Raw genomic sequence first — 20,516 nt, forward strand, 5'->3', positions numbered from 1 at the left:
TCATCTGTGGTTGGGGCAGAGAGTGAAGGCGGAGAATCCACTGGTCTTTGGTCTCCCTCACCCATAAACAGAACACAACATGGGCTCTGATTATCCAGTCTTTCCACATCTATCGCTCTATCCCTGATCATAGCCCAAAGTTTTGAAGGTCAGTAAAGTACACACACATAGACAAGTGGAGGAAGAGGCAGGCACTGATGGACCAGACAGATAGATGGATGTTAGTCCTAGGTAGGTAAAATTTAGAGCTGAAGGAGACAGAGAGAAATGCTAGTTTAACTCCTCATTTTATGGAGGAGGAGACCCAGGTCCAGAAAAATTACCTTGTACCCATTATCCCATTCCCTTTTGTACCTATCTGTTGGCTTCTTCCTTATTGCCTGCAAATGTGCCCAAGTCCTCACCATTCTTTAAAAAAACCCCCAAAACTTCATTTGAATATACCATTGTCTCAAGATATCTCTCTTCCCTTTTCTGGGCAAACTCCTAGAAAAACCCATCTACGCTTGCAGTCTCTATTTTCTTCCCTCTCACTTCTCAACTCTTTGCAATCATTCAACTGCAACTGATCTATCCAAAGTCATCAATGATCTCTGAATTGTCACACTCAATGGCTTCTTCTCAGACTCTATCCATCTTGATCTCTCTGCAGCATCTGACAATGTTTAACTCTCACCTCTCTGGGTTTTTGTGATACTCTTGTTCTCTTACTTGTCTGCTTGCCCCTTCTCAGTCTCCATTGCTGGATACTATCCATGTTCTTCTCCATAGGAATGGGTGCCTGGGCCCTCTTTTCCCCCTACACCTTCACTTGGGTCTCTCATCAGTTTCCATTGGTTTAAACATCATCTCCGTGCAGATAATTCCCACTTCTAAATATCTAACCCTAACCTCTCTCCTGATCTTTTGTTCCACATCACCTTTTGGACATCTGGTATTGGACATCCCACAGAAATCTCAAACTCAACATCTCCAAAACAAAACTGTCTTTCTCCTCAAACCCACCTCTTTTTCTAACTTCCCAACTTTTGCTTGACCATATCTTCTGCTGTTCAGTTGTTTCTAGTCATATCAGAATCTCCATGACCCCATTTCAGGTTTTCTTGGCAGAGATACTGGGGCGGTTTGCCGCTGACTTCTCCAGCTCATTTTACAGATGAGAAAACTACGGCAAACAGGGTTAGATGACTTGCCTAGGGTCACACAGCTAGGGAGGGTCTAACCATCGCTCCAGAAGCTCCAGCAGCTCCTTGCTGCCTCTGGGGTCAAATGCAATCTGTCCTGTTCGGCATTTAAAGCCCCTCATAACTCGAGTCTCACCTCCCTTTCTAGGCTTGTTACATATTACCGGGCTCTACATATGCGAGGTGACTGCTCCAGCTCTGTCACACCGCCCACTTTGCTATTCCTCATACATAACTATTCATCTCGACCCTTTGTGCCTTTGCTGAGGTTCTATCTATCCTACTTCTAGAATATTCTCCACTTTTCCCTCTTGGAATCCCTCACTTCCTTCCAAGTGCAGCTCAAAGGCCACCAGCTATGTGCTCTCCTGCCATCTCTTTGCATTTATGTGTATTGACATGTGTGTATACACGTGTGTGCTTGTGCGTATGTGTGTGCATGTGTGTGGAGTGTAATCTCCTGGAGGGCAGGCACTTTCTTTGTATTTTTGGTGTCTAGCACATAGGAAGTGGTGAAAGAAGGCTTATGGAATGAATGATATGACCTGTCCAAGGCCATACAGGTACTAAGGAGCAGAATGAGGGTTCGAATCCTATTCTTCTGACTCAGAAGCCAGTATGATTTCAGTTCTACCATGTTTCAGGCTCTTCTCTTTTGCCAGCTCTTCTAGGCTGCAAGGATCTTCTATTTTCGTTTCTTTTTGGCTTCCATAGGCAGTGCCTACATTGGGGCTGGTCCATCGCAGGCACTCGATGAACCCTGGCCAGAAGTTGGAAGGACGATCTCTCTGCTACACAGGTAACTTGCCCCACCCCAGGGATTCACCAGCTTGTTCTGCGGGTGTGACTCACTCCCCAGAGCCTTCCTGGCTGGGACCGGACAGCGTTGGAGAGAGTTCAGAAGAAGCAGGGGAGATCTTGGCCCTGAGCAGCCAGAGCCTGGGCCTGCTTCTCATTATCACCCAGACAGCTTGGCACGGAGAGCTTTCTACAACCGAGCCGCTCTCTCCCAGGGATGGCTGCCTGAGCTGCTAGGACGTGGGGAGGGGATGTAATTGAAAGAGGAGAAGCGATGGGTCCGGGCTTCCTGGCGGGCAGAAGCAGCCATGGGGGCTCCAAGGGGGCTCTCTGGTCCTTACAAAAGCCTCTCTCTAAGCTTGCTGATGTCCGAAGTACTTTCGCTACAATATTTAATAACATCAACATAATAACAGTATCATTGTACAGAGATATTGCCAATATTGTCATATAATATTAATAACAAGGTTGCAAAGTGCTATATATAAAGTATGTACATATATCCCCCCCCTCTTTTGCACACCTCCTTGTGAGGGAGTCACTGCGCCCTATGAGCAAAGCAGAACTGAAGTACCTCAGAAGAAATACGCGATGCTCCAATCGAGAGAATCTACCCCAAACACTCACACAGACTATTTGTGCCTGACCTGTAGTGGAGCCTTTGGGGCTCGTGGTGGTCTGATCAGTCACAGTCAGACACGCTGTAACTCGACTCTAACCTAGCGATGCCATTTTGGTCCTCAGGACAGCGACCAACCAGTGAGGGAGGTACTCTGATTGTTCCCATCTTGTGGGTGAGGAAACCGAGGCTCAGAGAGGTTAAATGCTCTGCCCTCGGCAACACACCTAGCAACTTTCAGAAGCAGCCTTAGAACCTGGGTCTTCCTGACACCAAAACCAGCACTTCATTTGCTACACATGGGTCTGGGAAGCATCAAGAGCCGCTGAGTATGAGATAGGGGAGCTGCCTATCACCAGAGGGTAGGGCCCATGGACTGAAGCAGTTCCAAACCCCAGGAGTGGGTCTATCCAGGGGATAGGAGGGAGTGAGTGCCCCAGCCCTGTGGTTCAGCCAAGACCTTTTTTGGTCAAAGTTTGACTATAATAGGAGTGAGAGGTTACTGTTTCAGATTCTTGGTATTTTTCAATGTGATCTTAGGAGTCTTTTGTGTTGCGAGCCTTTCTTTTGTAGAGGGAAATAAATAGCTGTCCTATGCACCTAATATCTCCTCCTTCCCCGTTGCTAAAAGCCTGAGGGAGAGTTGGCAGAGTCTCAAACCACATGCTCAATGAGAAGGAAAGAGAGAGAGATCGGAAGTCATTTTGATTTTTAAAAGCCTATTGAGTGGAAGGTCTTCTTGGCTCAGTGACCAGTCTTCCCTGGCACGATCCCTCTTACCTCCCCCCTCCCTCATCAAAGGGAACCAAGGGACCCATTGAAGCCAGGGCATGGGACTATCCCAACTTTACCAATACAAAATGGGGGAGGGATGTTTAGTCAGCAGTTTGACAAAGGTCTGGCAATCTTAGGGGACTTCCAGCTCAATCTGAGTGAGACTTGGTTGGGGTGGAGTAGCCAAGAGAGCTCATGAGATCCCTCAGGAGGGCAGAGCTTCAAGGAACAGGGACATGCCACCATCTTCTTCCCTAGTCAGACCTCATCTGAAGTACTGTTTATTTAATTGAATTTAATTGCACACTGGGTGTTAGTATAAAATACCAAAGACGATAAGATTAATGATTTTTATGTGGGATCATTTGGAAAGGCATTTGGCTGAATTGATATCATCTGACTGGTAATAATTTTGTTTTATATTTGAAATACATGGTGTATGTTATTGCATTTTTAAATTCTTTTATATTGTAAAATTTGGGAAATCATTGTATCAGAAATGCTGTTAGACAAACAACTGTTAAAAAATCTCAATGTTGTTAGATTACAAATTGAGCTTTAAAAAGAATGTGATAAAAATAGATATTTGAAAACTGTTAAATATTTAATGGGTATATTTTGTTTTAAAACTAATAATAATAATGCTTATTATAATAGAGTGAGTTTTCATTTGAAATTTTTTGGCTATCACATAAAAATTATGAAAATGTGTAGAGTGGGGGAAGCTGGGGGCACAGTGGATAGAGAGGACATGGGTTCAAATCCGGCCTCACACACTGTGTGACCCTGGGCATGTCACTTAACCCCAATTGTCCCCCCCACGCCCCCAAAAAACAAAAAAGAAAATGTATAGGGTGCTTCAAATACATCACTCAATACATTAATATGAGTTAACTGTCCGGTACTTGCTGTATGTCTGAAACCCTGGAATGTAGTTAATTTATCCTTTTCTAAGTAAAGGATAAATGAAGTATAACTGTTAGAAAAACATGATAAAATTAATAACACTCAAGCCCTAAGCTGTGGCTAGTGAAATTTTGCTATTTGAGGTAAAAACTCTTGGGACTATAATTTACTATTATTCTGAATTTTGATTACAGGGATGGTCACCTGAGATGTCATGAAGCCAGTAGTAGAAAATGGCATGTGTTGCAGTCTGAGAGCTGCTACAGATGAAATTTTGTGCTTGGGAAAAGTTGAGGGGATGACTGTGGCAGGGCCTAAGGTAGAAGCCTCTTGACTCAGTTTCCCCATTGTGCTATTTCCTTTCTAACAGAAAATTTCCCCACCTGGTTCATTCTGAGCCTTGCTTTTGATACCCTGGTATTACACAATTGGCTGTCAGATATGACTCATGCCTGGAATCAAACAGAGCTAAGGGAGTTTCCTCCCTGTTATATGGTATACGTCAGGTCAGGCTATGCTCTTGAAGGGACGAGTCTTGCCATTTCTAGAACCATGTCCCTCCTTTTCATGGCAAATTTTTATAAACATGGCTGGTGAAACAGTAGCTTTATAAATACAATACTAAATTTATTAATTAATAAGATACTGGAACATCTCTGATTTACTATAATGGGATGCAAGTATGAAAAATCTTACAATTTTAATTTATATTTGTAGTCGAAATATAATATAGGGATGATATTCTCTAAAAGGGGAAATTAAATAAAGTAATAAGACAAAGATATAATGCAAAAGTTTTCTAATTAAATGGAATAGTAAAATTTGAGAAAACAACAGGATTAGACTATTCTCTCTAAGAACTATACTATGTGTATGATTGGCTTCCAAATGTACCTAGCATAGAAATTCGGATTTTGAGCATGTTTTAGTAATAAATCCTCAAAATTAGATTAAGGATTTACCTCTAAAATTGCATTGATAGTTGTAAAGAAAGTGAAATTATTTTCCCATTTTAAAGTGTCTGATAATTTTAAAAGACGGAGGAGTTCATTTTACAAGTTAGACTCTTGTGATTTTTTTTTAAAGATTCTTGTATCAGGTACAGTGTCGGGTAAAGACAGAAACACTAAGTGGTAGATAAAAACTGAAATTCTCTGAAGTTTCAGATGAATTATGGGTTCCTAAGTTGATGTTTTTGTGAAGCTCTGTGGTTAATAGGATCAGAACCATAAGGCTTGAGCTGGTTTTCATCACATGAACTAGTTATTGGAAAACCGAATTTAAGAGATTGTACTAAATCATATTAAGTCTTGTTACTGGCAGATTTTATCAGAACTATCTAGGAATCTCTACAAGTGATCTGGAAGCAAAGAAGCAGACCCCTCTTCAGAGATGCTCTGAGATTGAGTCCTGTGCTAGAATGTCCAAGAAGAGATCTTCAGGGGCTGGGTGACTACATGGGATGTCAGGGACTCACGATGGGCTCATTAAATGCACATTGGGAGTGTGTTACTAGGATACAAGGAGGCTTGTTTGTTAGTTAATATTGACTCTCATCATGGTATTGCTTTGCCCTTTTCTTTTACGGTGTTTATATTTATGTTTAAGTTTTCTTGGTTACCTTGGTGATATGTGAATCTCCCTTCTCAAAATTAGCCCATTGTGATCTCTGTAAGTAGTTTGATCTGTAGCCAGACTTATGTAATTCTTATTATGATATGAAAAACCTTATGGATTTGGCTTATAGATAAGTGGGGTGCCTACTCGCATGAATCAAAAGGTGGAAATTGAGGGAACTGGGGGGGATTGGAGCAGCAAGTGGTTATTGTGGAAATTGAATGAACCACATTGACTCCATCTTCTGACTTAATTCTGGATCTAGCTCAGTCCCTTTTCTATTCAATTACAGGTCTAGTTCAATTTCTGTTTTGTGAGAAAACTTTATTCAATTATGAGAATCATGAAAAAGCACGTGCATTGGTTGAACTGAGCCCAGCATGGCTGGGAAGTTGGACCACCTCTACCTGACTGAGAGATCCTTAACTAAGGACTTAGGTTATACTGACCCAAACCCAGTCAGAATAATGCAAAGAGTGTTCTCACAATTATACACCTCAAGCAACCCCTCTGTCTCATCTGGAAACTGGCCCCATATCGATCAATCGGTCATTGTTCCCATGTTCTTTTAAGTGTTTACAGACACTGCTTTGTTTTGCTTTCAGGGAATTGTACCTGTTCACACCTTCCCCTAATCTTCCCTCTAATTAGAAATCAGATTATATAATGTTGTATCCTGGTTACTTGTTTTCTTTGAATCAGTTGGTCTTATTTGATTGTTTTTGATATATAAAAATTGACCTCTCCCTGTATTCGAGGTCCATCCCTAAGCTGAGGAAGGGGGCTGGACCCGATTTGTTATGCAGTTGGCATGCATTGCTTAATAAATTGATATGCCCTAAAACTCGAACCTTTGTTTCCTCAGTCATCCTATCTTTCACCCACTATAACAGCCCAGTCCGAGGCCCTGGAGCATCTGGAGGAGTGTCCAGAGCAGGACAGCCAGGCCGGGGAAGGACTTTGCCTCTCTGTCACTTGGGGATTGGTTGAAGAAGCTGGAGATCTTCAGCTTGGAGAAGAGTAGATGAAGAGAGTTGCAGAAGAGCTGGGTCTGAGTATCCAAAGGGCTTCCATTTGGAGGACTTGCTCTGTTTGGCCCTGAAGGGCAGAACCCCAGCAGTGCTGGGTGTAAGTTATGAAAGAGCCCATTGAGGCTTGATGTCAGGGACAACTTTCTAACAGGGAGAGGTGCCCTGAAGTGGGCTGGGCTGCCTGGAGAGGCGTTGGGCACCCTCTCCTTGGTGGTCTTCAGGCAGAGGTTGGATGATCCTGGGTTGGCTATGTTAGAGTGGGGAGAAGCTGGAATAGATGTTCCTGAGGTCCCTCCCAATGCTCAAAATCCTGGGGTCCTGTGATCTTATGTTGGTATTTATTCACTTTATATTCATACTATGTTGTTGTTCAGTCGTTTGAGTCGTGTCTGACTCTTCATGCCCCCGTTGGGGTTTTCTTGGCAAAGATACTGGAGTGGTTTGTCATTTCCTTCTCCAGCTCATTTTATAGATCAGGAAACTGAGGCAACCATGATAAAGTGACTTGCTCAGGGTCACACAGCTAGTAAGCCGTGCTCTGTGCCCTATGGTGCCACCATACTCTATTTGCTTAGATTTATCCTTGCTGTTTACCTTATCAGAATTTAAGCCCAGAGGGGCAGCTGGGTGGCACAGTGAGTAGAGCACTGGCCCTGAAGTCAGGAGGACCTGAGTTCAAATCTGGCCTCAGACACTTGACACACTTACTAGCTGTGTGACCTTGGGCAAGTCACTTAACACCAATTGCCCTGCCTTCCCCCCCCTCCAAAAAAGAGGAGAATTTAAGCCCAGGGTGAGTCAGGGCTGCCTCATTCTTTGTGCTTGGTACCAACAGCCCTTAGCACACATTCCCTGTCACAAGACAGACAACGAATACTTGATTGGTGCTGCCATCAGAAAAGCTGTGTGCTTACAGTCTGAGCGATCTTGGGGAAATCATGTAACTCCCCTGGGCCTCAGTGTCCTTATCTGCAAAATGAGAAGGACGACTGAGGAAGCTGTTGAAGCCCTGTCAGCTCTAGACCCAGGACCCCCCACTTCAGGCTTTGACATTTTTTGCTTCTATTTCTTTTGCAAAGATACAATTTGTCTGGAATTTGTTGGAATTACTATTTGAGAAGAACACTAAAAATTTTGTTCATGTTTGCTCGGGCTTCTGCTGCTCATGGAACATGGTTGTCTGTTCATGGACATAGCTTTAAAAATCTGGAACCGATGGCCCCCAGGGGGGCCTGGTCTTTGTAAGAGAATCCTCCATTCCCTGTGTGCACAGGAGGGATCCCTCATTCCTTGTTGCCTTCTTTGGTGGAGAGTGAACCAGGGTCCTGCTTGCTTGGGGGCTTTTCTTGGTCCATCTCTGTCTGTCTGTCTGTCTGTCTGTCTCTCACATACACACACACACACACACACACACACACACCCCTACCATCCACCATATTAATATAGATATAGTCAGCCCTCACCCCCAGGCCCTGTCACTATTAAGCCTTTAATGCTCTTGGGGAGGAAGGCAAGACCCCTAGGGGCAGGGCTAGCAGGGCCTTGGTGCTGCTGCCAAGGGTCTGGGATGGGGCACCAGTGCTGGGGTGGGGTGGGGTGGGGGGAATGATGTCTGAGTGGGAAAAGACCAGCCAGACCAAAGGCTCAAGGAAGAATACTGGAGGATTTGGAGTTGGGGGACCAAGGGACAGGGAAGATTGGCAGCCTGGGGAGAGGGAGCTGGCAGTGTGATGCCAGGATTTGGAGACAGGGATTGGATTCAAGTTTTGATTTAGTTCGTGGTGCTCACTAGGTCATTCTCGACCATCTCGACCACCTTGACCTCCTTGACCTTCCTTGTCCATAACTCGGGGCTGGGGGACGTCATACAGGGACAGAGATTTAGAGCTGGAGGGGACCATAGAGGTCATGGATTCCAACCTCTTCATTTGACAGATGAGAAACTGAGTCACCCAGGTAGCATGGCAAATTCAAGATTCGAAGTGGGGTCCTTGGCCTCCAGCCTGTCTCTATCTAAGGGGCCCTCCCAGATCTAAATCTTCCCATCCTATCAGTGGGGTCAATGGGAAGAGGCCTGTATGTGTGTGTGTGTGTGTGTGTGTGTGTGTGTGTGTGTGTGTGTGTGTTAGAGACAGAGAATCAGAGACAGGGACAGGGAGAGCACTGCACAGGGTAGAGAACTCCTGCCTCCCTTTGTCCAGCCCCCGTGGAGGATCTCAGGCACTCGGAAGCCTAAGATGGCTTTGTCCAAAGGGCTTAGGGTGGGGGTGGGGTGGAGCAGGGGCTCTGGGTGGCAAAGGTCAGTCCAAGCCCATGCTGGGTGGGAGATAAGCCAGGGTCATGGCTGTGTTCTAGGGGTCGAGTATAGTCCTTGGTGAGGACAGGGGAAAGGGGGCCTCCCATCAGGTGACTGTGGCCATCGTCCTTCTCTCAGCTGGTCCCTTTTTCAGGTTCATAGGATTGCAGAGGGATATTCTGAACCTCTGTTTCTTCCTTTGACTTTTTCCTGAGAATTTGGGGGAAGGGAGAAAGCATGAACTCAGAATGCCCCTCACAGTCTCTCCCTAAGGTCACCCTCATTAAGGGGGAGACAGGCCCTGAACTGAACTTTCCACTTCATCTCCATTCCCATCCCCCCTTACTCCCATCCCCACCCCCATTCCCAACTCTATCAGTGCTTCTGCATGAGTCAGATGCCTGAGAGAACGGGTAATACAAGTGAGGCCAAGGAGAGAATGTCCTGTGGGTGTTTGAGGGGAGAGAGAACTGCTCATAATGCTGTCTTGGGGGTGGGAGTGAGAGTGGGTCCTGACTGGATATGGCTTCTGAGTCTCCCTTGGGTAGAAGAAACCACACAGCTATTCTCCTGACTCCCAGACCACCCGTGAAGCCCCAACCAGAGGCAGAATCAGTTAGTCAACTAGCCTTCCTCAGTTTCCCCTTGGGAATGAGTCTGCTCTGTCAGACCTTGGGGTCTCCATCTCTCCCCCATCCAAGGCAGGGGACACTGAGGAGAAGCGGGGATCCCTCTGGATGTTAGGGGGCTGGAGGGGAGGAAGGTTGGCTGACCGTCTTTCAAGATCTTCCATTGTCTCTGGAAGTGCTGTGTTGAGTGTCTCTGGCAGGAAGAAGGCAGCTATACCCCCCAGAATGGGAATGACTCCATAGATGAGGGCTGGGATGAAAGGCATCATCTCGCCTGTGATCTTCACCAGTGGGGCTATCATGCTGCCCACTCGGGTACAGAGGTTGCCTAGGCCCATTCCTCTTTGGCTGAAGGACAGAGAATGGAGAATGGGTCAGCAAAGCGCTTTGCAATGATCCCTCCCTTACACTCTTTGGGCTTTCTCTCTGCCCTGTCCTTGGCACTTTATAAGTTCAGTGTCTTTTGGGAGAGATAATGAATTATCTGTGTAGGGGAAAGATTCTGGTACTTGGTAAGGGGTGTGTTTGTGTGTGTGTGTGTGTGTGTGTGTGTGTGTGTGATGGTATGGCATCCCCTTTTTTCCCCAAAAGGAAGAGGGGCATGCTGGGGCTAAGTCCCCAAGACTGCCCTTCTGGAAGCTCCCCCCAACTTTGCAGGTGACATGGACTGAAAGGACCTTGGAAGGAGCAGGAGGCTGGGGTTGGAGGTGGGGCTGTGGGGAGCAAGGTAGAAAAGGGGTGAGTTGGGGAGTGACAGCACCCTGGACTCAGACTGCCCCCTCTTTGCTGGCTTAGCCCAGGACCCTGGCCCTTACCGGATTACAGTGGGATACAGCTCACTGGTGTACAGGAAGAGGCAGTTAAAGGAGCTGGAGAGACATCCCTTCCCAAAGACAGCAAGGCCGGTCCTTATTATCTGCATGTCTGGGGGGGAGCGGGAAGGACACGGCAATGCCTGAGACTCAGAGGCAGGGGGCTCAGGGAAGAGGTGGGGCATGATTGGGGGCTGGGTTTTAGACTCTGGGCAAAGGAACTCCCAGTATGTTCTAGACCTAGGCTGATACCAGGCTCCAAGCTTGGGACTCAGACCATATTCTAGATTCAATGAAGTGGGCTCAGCAAGGTTCCCAAAAGCTCCTGCTACAACTGCCCCCTCCTCCTGCCCTTTGGCGGCTTTGAACCCTTCCCCCTTTTCCTAGGTCCCCAAAACAAATGCTCTTTTTTTCTGCCTTTATAATAAAACTGTTTTGTAGATGCTATCCCATGCGGCGCTTACAAAACCCTGGGAGGTGGGTGCTATTATTATAATACGCCTTTTACGGATGAAGAAACTGAGGCAGACAAATGACTTGGTTAGGACCATATAGCTCGGAAGTGCCAGAAGGAAGATTTCCACCTTGCCCCCCAGCTGTCTCTAAATAGTCTCCGAGCAGCTATTAAGCTGGCTGAGCTTAGAGAACTGGGCGGGGTGGCTCACTAGGAAATGTGCCCTTGGACTTCTAAGTATATTGCTGGCTGGCTCACATCTTTGCACTTTTTCTGCAAGAACAGAATTCACAGTGGTGAGTGCATTGAGAAAATCCAGGTGAACCCTCTCTGTTTCTGTCTGTCTGTCTCTCTTTTTCTCATATCTATCTATCTATCTGTCTGTCTGTGTCTGTGTCTGTCTGTCTCTCTCTCTTTCTATCTCTCTCTCTCTCTCTGTCTGTCTCTCTATCTTTGTATCTCTCTATCTGTATCTATCTATCCATCTGTCTGTCTGTCTCTATCTTTTATCTATTATCTGTCTAGTCACCTATTATCTATTCTCTAACATCTATCTATCTATCTATCTATCTATCTATCTGTCTGTCTCTGTCTGCCTATCTGTCTCTCTCTCTTTCTATCTGTATCTATCTATCTATCTATCTATCTATCTATCTATCTATCTATCTATCTATCATCTCTACAACATTCCTGTGATCTACCTGGCTAGTTGTCCTGTCAACAAAGGAAACGGCAACTTGGCAGGGCCAATTCTGGATTCCTGTTGCATGGCTGACCCTTCGCCCTGAAGCCTCACCAAGTCTCCTTCCTCCCCTGGCTTCCCTCTGGACTTCCTCAGTCAAGTACCTTTGCCCCTCCCCCATCTCTTCCTCCATTAGAATGTAAGCTCCTTGAGGACAGGCTGGGACTATCTTTCTTTCTGTTGGTATTTGTATTTCCTTAGTGGAAAGAACCAAAGCTCTGAGCAGAGCTAGAACAAGGCAAGGAGTCTGGGGCTCTGAATTCCAGATGGGGCTGACAATCCTCATGCTGCAGCAACATAGGAGAGACCTGGGTTTTAATCCTGTCTCTGATATCTACAACCTGCGTGCCATTGGGCGAATGAGGTCACCTCTCTAATCTTTTGTTTTCTCATCAGTAAAAGGGGTGTAATACCCCTAGTAATACTCTCATTGGACTGCTGAGAGACTCAGATGTGAGAACACAAGCTAAGGGTCTTGCAAACCTTAAAATGCTATAGGAATGTCTGTTTTTATTATTATTATTATTTTAAATAAGAGGCAGCTTGCTGATGGGAGGACTGCCCTTGGAGTCAGGAAGACTTTCTTCTGACACTTACTCTGTGATCCTGGGGGAGTCATTTCTTGGGGTCCTGGACAATGTTCCAAGACTCTAAGCTACTGCCAAGTTGCTTGTCTGTACTTAGGGAAGGAGTTCTGATATTGGTAGCTCCCCACAGGTTGATATCCACACACAGAGAATGTACTATTATTCCTTCGTAGGTTTCCTGGGTGCATTGCCCAGGAATGAGCCTTTGCCCGACAGAATGAAATTCCGGGCTAGCCTGAGGCCTGGACATGCCAGAGACCCTTGAGAGGCAGTGAGGCACAGGGTTTGGAGTCAGAGGACCCTGGTGCTAATTCTGGCTGCGTTATTTATACGCTGTGTGACCTTAGATAAATCACTAGTCTCTATGGGTCTCTGCTTCCTTGTCTATGCACTATGTCTTGAATTTGCCCAACTCCTAGGATTCAATCATGCCTCAGGTCCCCTTCCTCTTCTATGTTCCCATCTTCTCACCTGAAGGCACAAAGATGTTGGCTAGGATGGCAGTGCCAGCCAATAGGAGGCAGGCGCCCTGGGTGATCCGGCGGCCCACGTAGCTCAGGCAGATGACAGAGACGAACTTGGCTGGGACATCAACACCGCCAAAAATTATCTGGAGCATGTATATATTGACTCCAAAGTCCTCCACGCCCATGGCCAGGCTGTAGTAGGCAAATCCCGTGGCGAACCTGGGGAGGGGAAGATCTAGGCTGGCTAACAGCAGCCAGTGGGAATCACCAGAGCCAGTGGGCTCTCAGGGATGGAGAGGGTTAGGAGATTTGGCTTTAAATCGCAGCCACCTCACCTCCTGGCGATGTCACCCTCGGCTGATATGTAACCCTAGAGCTTCCGTCTCCTCATCTGTAAAAATGCACTTTCTTTCTCACTAAAGGAGTGTGAGCCATGCCATGCTATGAAAACATGAGCTTTCATTATTAACATGCCTGGGACGGCATATGGGAGAGGCCATTTACCAGGTTCCTGCTCCTGTAAGCCTGGAGCCCAAGATGACAATGATGACATTAATAATAATAGCTAGCATTTATAGAGTACTTTGAAGCTTGAAAACCACTTTGCAGATGTTATCTGGTCCTCACAACAAGCCTATGAAGTGGGCGTTGTTATTATCCACACTTTCTAAATGAGGAAACAGGCTGAGAAAGGCTTTGTGGATTATCCGGGTGAAGGTAGATGCTACTGTCTATCTATCTCTCTGTCTGTCTGTCTATCTATCTGTCAGACTTCCGTGTGAAGGTAGATGCTATTGTCTGTCTGTCTATCTACCTATGTATCTGTCTATGTATCTATCTGTCAGACTTCCGTGTGAAGGTAGATGCATTGTACCATTCAACTGAGAGGATTTCTTAGCCCTCTGGGACATAGAGACAATGGTAGAGAGAGCCTTGGGGAAAAGAGGAGCAGAGGGTTTTGGAGTCACCGTGTATGTCTCTGGAAGAGAATTTCACACTGGTCTGGGAGAGACCCTTGCACACTTAGGGAGCTACATGCATTGAGCAGCTAGTCCCAGATGGAGCCAGGGGAAAAGCAAGAGGCCCAGAACAGAGAGGAACAAATCTACAATGGAGGAAGAAGCATTTACATGGTGCCTATTATGAGCCAAATGCTCTAAAATATCTCACCTGGTCTTTGCAACAACCCTGCAAGGAAGATGCTAGTATGACCTCCATTTTACAAGTGAGGAAACAGGCAGACAGATGAGGGTTACAAGGGTCACACAACTAAGTGTCTGAGGCTAGATTTGAACTCGGGTCTTTCTGACTCCAGGCCCAGCAATCAGTGTAATGTGGCACTCCCTAGCCGCTGCATGAGCTTTCCTCTTGTTAGCCCTGGGTGGTGGGGGGTGGGAGAGGGGAAGGGGGAGGTATTGTGGTGGTGTTGCTGATACCATCTGGAAAAGAGAGAAGAATTTTCCTGACAAGGACTTGGGAGTCAGTCTGGTTTGCACTTTTATTGGGTTACATAAAAAGCCGTCCTATATTTAATGTCTTGTTAGCCTGAGTGCTTGCAGGGGAACTGGAAGCCCTTTGGGGAGAGAAAAGTGAACCAGACACAGATGTCCCTAAGGAGCCACTAAACTCCAAAATCTTACTGGGGTTTTGTGGAAGTGGGTAAGTGAGGGACAATGTCAGAACACTGGCATTACGGGTGACTGGTTTACGACCACCCAGAGAGGTGAACTAAATTCCTGGGTACTTGAGGATGTCCAGCTCACCACGTGAGACAGCTGCAGCAGGATATCCGGCGTAAGATGGGGTTCTGGAAGAGGACAAGCGCACTGTAGGAGTTCTTGCTCAAGGAGATCTCCTTATGAAGGTTAAGTTTCAGTTCCTGGGGGCAGAGAAGGACCAGGACCCTGGTTAGTTACCTTGGGCCACAGGTACCTTAAGAACACTACAGTCTGGGATAGGAGAAGATTCCTTCCTTCTTCTCTGTCCCAGAGGTTTTGCGTGTGTGTGTGTGTGTGTGTGTGTGTGTGTGTGTGTGTGTGCATGTGAAATCCTACACTCACCACATTTTCTAGACCACTGGGAGTCATGGTGCCTGACATACTCTTCCAGTGGGCATCCCCCCCGCCTCCCACAACTCCACAATCACTCCTATTTCCTAGAGGGTGATACTGATCCTCAGTGGTAACCTTCTCTCCAGACAGTTAGGAAAGGTCCTACGATGGCCTGAATGAACTCTCTGAAAGGACCTTCTTTGGACTGGATGGCCAAAAGCTCAGACTCATCTTCATTGGACAAGCATAGGTAATGGTGGGTAAACCATGGGACCTTGGATTCCTTTTCTTTAAAATAGGGATAGTCAGGCCAGTCTATTTGTAAGGATTGTTCCCATCTGACTGAGAGGTTCAAAAAGCATTAAGGATTGGCAAACCTTGGCAAATCCCAAGCCTCCAGGGACCATCAAAGTAGGACACCTGGGGATGATGATGAGGATGGTGATGGGGGCAAAGGACAAGAGGGAGAAAGAGGAGTGATAAGGAGAGGGAGAGATGTGGGGAGAAGAAGAGGAGGATTTGGGCTTTAGCCTAGAACTCAGGAATCAAGGGCAGACCATAAACTCCATGCTCTTGGGGCCATGTTCTGAGTCTTGGCCTGGTCCTCCCTCACTTGGGGTGGAGGATCAACCCCAGGGAATATGGCTAGATCAGACAGGTGCCCTTCCAGAATGATCTGGTCCTGCCCCAAGATGGGGCTGAGCTCTCCCAGGACCTCTGTGGGTTGGTTCTCTATCAAGGGCTCAGCTTGAGGGGTTTGAGTGCTAGGATCTGCACGGGTCCCCTGGTCCCAATCTGGGAGCTTTCCCTCCCAAATCAGAGGGTCACAGGGGAAATCAGCACGGTGATGGCCTCCATTCCTGTTTAAGGTGTTTCCCTGGATCCCTGCCGTCTGCAAATAGAGTCTCCTGATCTCTCCGGCCCAACTCTTTTGCTTTCTCCTTCCTGAAGATGGCTGCCTTATAATTTCCCATCTCTAGGCCTTTGCTCATGCTATTCTCTACACCTATGGAGTGTACAACTCCCTTTTCTTCTGTTGAATTTCTACTCATGCCTTGAATGCTGAGCTAAATGCCACTTCTTTCAGGAAGGCTTCCTTGATTCCCTCGAATTCAGTAACCTTCCATCTAGAATCTCGTGGGATAAAGAAAAACTTCCTAATGACCAGAGACATAACAAAGTAGTGGGCCATGGGCTTCCCCTTACCGGACTCCTGAAGCAGGGGCCAGTCAGCTGAACCCTTGTCCAGGATGCTTCTGAGAGGCCTCTGAGTTAGGGAGTGGTGGGATTAGGCAGCATCTGAGGGCCCATCTAGCTTGGAGGTTCTGGACTTTGCCCTTCCTTGATCCACTTACCATGCAGTGTGGTGCCTTATCCCCTGGGGTGTTATCTGTGTTGGTGTCTCCTGGAATGTGAAATCCGTAAAGGAAGGGACTGGGGCTTATCTACATTCTGCATCTCTCCCAGACCCCAGCCCTAAGCTCTGTATACAGTAGGGGGTTAGTGAATGTTTGTGGGGTCTGGTTAAGCTTCCCTGTCTTCAGAAGGTGGGTTGGTGGCCTAGCTCTGTCCCGCTCCCAGACGTTCTGGTCTGGAAGGCCAGGCTGGCCGCAGGGCCTAGTGTCTCTGGCTGAGGGGCTGCTCAGCCCCTCCTGTTAACATAAAGGACTCAGAGGTAGGTCCTCCATCTTCATCCTGCCCTGGGACCCAGTAGGGTCCCTGAGTGTGTGAGGGGGGCTAGGAGTAACTCCTCTGAGGGTCCACTGAAACGGAGTCACACTCAGGTTGATCCTTGCCCTGCCACTCTTGTGATTTGGACTGCTAGCCACCTGCTGACTTTTAGCAGCCTGGCCCGGCCACTAACTCTATGGCTGAATGAACCTTCTTGGCTGCCAATCGCATGCCTACTGAGCTAGGAGGTTAATATTTACGGGCATTAATTGAAGGGGCATCTTAGGAGAAGGGGAAGAGTTTGCCTGGTGAGGGGAAGCCCAAGACTTTCTCCCAATTATCCCAGCCCCCAGTTCCCACCCTCAGCCCCTCTCCAGACCGCCCCTCTCTATCCCCCTTCCTGCTCCTCTCCTAAATGCCCCTCTCTATCCCCCAACCCCTCTCCTGAAAGCCCTCTCTACCCCCAGCCCCTCTCCAGAATGCCCTTCTCTATCCCCCTCCCTGCCCCTCTCCTGAATGCTCCTCTCTATCTCCCTAGCCCCTCTCCTGAATGCCCCTCTCTATCCCTCAGCCCCTCTCCAGAATGCCCCTCTCTATCCCCCTCCCTGCCCCTCTCCTGAATGCTTCTCTCTATCCCCCCCAGCCCCTCTCCTGAATGCCCCTCTCTATCCCTCAGCCCCTCTCCAGAATGCCCCTCTCTATCCCCCTCCCTGCCCCTCTCCTGAATGCTTCTCTCTATCCCCCCCAGCCCCTCTCCTGAATGCCCCTCTCTACCCCCAGCCCCTCTCCTAAACACCCCTCTCTATCCCCCAGCCCCTCTCCTGAAGGCCCCTCTTATCCCCACTCATAGCCCCTCCTGAACACCCCTCTCTATCCCCCCAGCCCCTTTCTATCCCCACCAATCCTGGGCCTCTCCCAAGGGCCTGTCCCCCCTCTACCTCCAGGCTGAGCTTGTCTCCCTCCTGCTTCCTGCCGTTGAAAGCTGCGACCCTCTGGAGCTCCTTCAGGGCCCTTGGGGATTTCCCGGACAGGACCAGCCATCGAACAGACTCAGCCACCCACCTGAGTGAGAAAGAGCACTGGTCTGGGAATCAGGAGACCTGGGTTCTAATCCTGGCTCAGCCACTGACTTGCTGTGGGTCACTGGGATAAGTCCCTTGCCCTCTTTGGACCTCAGTCTCCTGATCTGTAAAATGGGGGGGGTTGGATATGATGATCTCTGAATTCCCAACCAGGCCTGGGACTTCTGCCCACAGCCCCAGGATGGGGGGAGCGGGGTAAGAAACACGAGTCGCTGCTGCCCTGGCGGAGCCTCCCCCTCCTGCTGCTCTGCGCCCCCATAAGCTGCCTTTCCATTCTTCTTCTTCCAAAAGCAACCTGTGGGCCAGGGGCCATGTTTTCTTGGCCTCGTCTTTCTCAGCTGGGGACCCCTGGGGGCTGTGGAGCGGCTGGTATGCCAGGCAGGTGGGAAGGCAGAGGAGCCTGGGGCAGGGGCTGCTCTGGCTCAGCTCAGCCTCCTAGGAATGTTGGGGGGGGCGGAGAGCCAGACTGAGAGAAGGGCCCAGGTCTGTGGGGATGGGGTCAACCCAGGGCAGCATGGTGGGCACACTTCCCTGGAGGCAGCTTAGAGGCCGGGAGGAGGGCAGGGGGCACACTGGAAATTGAGGATCCCCATCTTTCCCTGTGTGGCCACAGCCTGGGCTGGCTTAGGGGTCTCGGAGTGGCAGGCAGCCCGCCCTACTCGGAGTGAGGAAGGATCTGGCCCTTAGTAGCTATGTTACCTTGGCTGGTAGTGACCTCGCCTGCCAAAGGGGAGAACATCCCCACTCTCCTTGATTCACAATGCAGGGTTCTTAGGAACGCAGAGGTTGTGAAACTCCATAGGAATGGGGGTCAGTGTTCCCAGACTCAGTGGGGGGCTCAGAATGCCAGGCTTCGGGGCCTTAGGATCGAGTGCTGGCTCTAAGGTTCCTTGGTCCTGCTGCACACCCTGGCCACCATGACAACCTCCCCATGCTCTCCCTGCCTCTGGCTTCTCCCCAATTCCTCCAGCAGGCCAGATTAATTCTCCTTAAAGATTAAGAAGTAGCAACAACAAAAAAATAACTTCTGAGGTTTTGAGCAGTCTTACGGTAATGCTTATCCTGTGGGGTAGGTTGTACCAGGATTATTAGCCCTGTCCTACAGATGACGAGACTGAGGGTCAGGGATCACACAGTCAGCAGGTGTTAGAGCCAGAATCCAAACCCAGATCCCTTGGGTCCAGGTGGATGTAGGGGCAGGCCCCCTCCCAACATCCTGCTCATCATCGCCTTGGTTCCCAGGAATCTGAAATGGTCGCTTCCATCCAGAGACCAAATGGTGCAGCAGCAGCCAGGCCTCCCACCAGCCCCTCTGGAGCACTGAATGTACCATCATTAGAATTCTCTTCTCCATCCCCTCCTGGGGTCCCAGTGACTCCATTCTCTTTGGAGCCACAGATGTAGTTAAGGATCCAGGAAGGCCAGGCTTCCTCCCTTCCCTGACCTGCTGGCCTGACCCTATCTGCTAGGAAAGGTGGATGAGGAATGGGAACCTTCTGACCCATCAAGGCAATGGCCCTGAGAAGAAAGCTAGATGGAGGATAAGCAGTGGCTACTTTGGGGAGCTCCAGAGAGGATGACTTTCCAGTACCTTGAGACCCACACATAGGCATGTGAGGACAGAATGCGGGAACGGGGACAAGTAAATGGGGAGCAGTGAGCACTGGGGGCTCTGGGAAAATGGGCATCCAGTGCCTGGCCCCTTGAGGAGGGCTCAAGAGCTGACTGGGGCAGTACCCCCAGCCTTTTAGTGTCCCTGCTCTGGTTGGGCTAACATCCTAAGCCGCAAAGAGCTGTCCAGCTCAGACAGATGAGATGGTCTAGGGGAAGAGGCAGAGGAAGGGAGGCTGGGTGGGCTAGGGGCTTGGGGGCTGGAGGTGGGGGTAGGGGCTTACCTTCTAAAGTACTCCAGACCAGAGTAACTTCAGCTGCTGCTTGGGCTCTGGGTCCCTTGGAAGCAAATGGGGTGTGGGTTTGAGGGTAGGTGATTGGAGGGGGAAAAGGAGGTCCTTGGGTGGGGCACATACCAGGAGTAAAGGAAGAAGACGTAGAATGGAGTTGATACTACGAACTGCAGCCATCGCCACTCAGTGATGGCGTACGCCAAGCCCGGAAGTAAGAATTGACCGAAAGTGTAGCAGTAGCCGGTGAATGTAGACTGGATGGCCCGAATGTGGGTAGGTACCCATTCGACGCCTGGGGATAAGTGGGTGACCAGGTGGGCACCGGGTCAGTCATCTGCTCTTGCCACCCACAGTCCTCAGAGCTGCCTGAGTGGGACTGATGCAGACAGCAGGCCTGGGAAAGATCCCTGGAAGGTGGGGAATGGGCTGCATTCCCTGATAGACTCTGGGGCCTAGAATCTCAGGATGAAGAACAAGGGGCCCTAGTGATCATTTAACCCACCCCCCTTTTTGTACAGAAGCTCAGGCCCCGGGGGAAGAGGGGTCATGGACTGAAAACTGTTCTCGTGGGCTTCTTTTACAAGCAGAGATCCAGAGAGGGTGAGAGATGGTCCCTAGGACACACGAGGGGTGAGAAGTTGTCAGGGTCCGTGCTGGGGAGTCAGTGTGGCCAAGTGGAAAGAGGGCCAGCTAGGGGAGACGGGACCCACCCCCATCATATAATGTGACCATGATTTAGACTCTGTGGGCCTTTCCTATAAACTGAGGGGGGCTGCCCCCACGGCTTCTGAGGCCTGTCTTGGTTCTTGAGTTGTGACCTTCCTGAGCCTCAGGGAAGCTTTCTCCCAGCCCTCTGACCACCTTCCCCTTGGTTTCCCCCAAAGCCCTGAGC

The 20,516-nt window shown here is 48.8% G+C and overlaps 1 protein-coding gene across 1 annotated transcript in view; it reads right to left on the minus strand.

Annotated features, from left to right (window-relative positions):
- Window positions 1-9,618: 9,618 nt before the first annotated feature.
- The window catches only part of LOC118853669 (solute carrier family 22 member 8-like), an 18,511-nt gene continuing 7,613 nt past the window's right edge, over window positions 9,619-20,516 (minus strand). The window contains exons 4-10 of the mRNA XM_036763851.1: window positions 19,748-19,916; window positions 17,577-17,700; window positions 14,680-14,795; window positions 12,921-13,135; window positions 10,670-10,778; window positions 9,999-10,202; window positions 9,619-9,679 (exon numbers count right to left, since the gene is read on the minus strand). Coding sequence (XP_036619746.1) covers window positions 9,619-9,679; window positions 9,999-10,202; window positions 10,670-10,778; window positions 12,921-13,135; window positions 14,680-14,795; window positions 17,577-17,700; window positions 19,748-19,916 — 998 coding nt within the window. The remainder of the gene's footprint in view (window positions 9,680-9,998; window positions 10,203-10,669; window positions 10,779-12,920; window positions 13,136-14,679; window positions 14,796-17,576; window positions 17,701-19,747; window positions 19,917-20,516) is intronic.

Source organism: Trichosurus vulpecula, chromosome 6, assembly GCF_011100635.1.
Source record: "Trichosurus vulpecula isolate mTriVul1 chromosome 6, mTriVul1.pri, whole genome shotgun sequence".
NCBI classification, from domain to species: Eukaryota; Metazoa; Chordata; class Mammalia; order Diprotodontia; family Phalangeridae; genus Trichosurus; species Trichosurus vulpecula.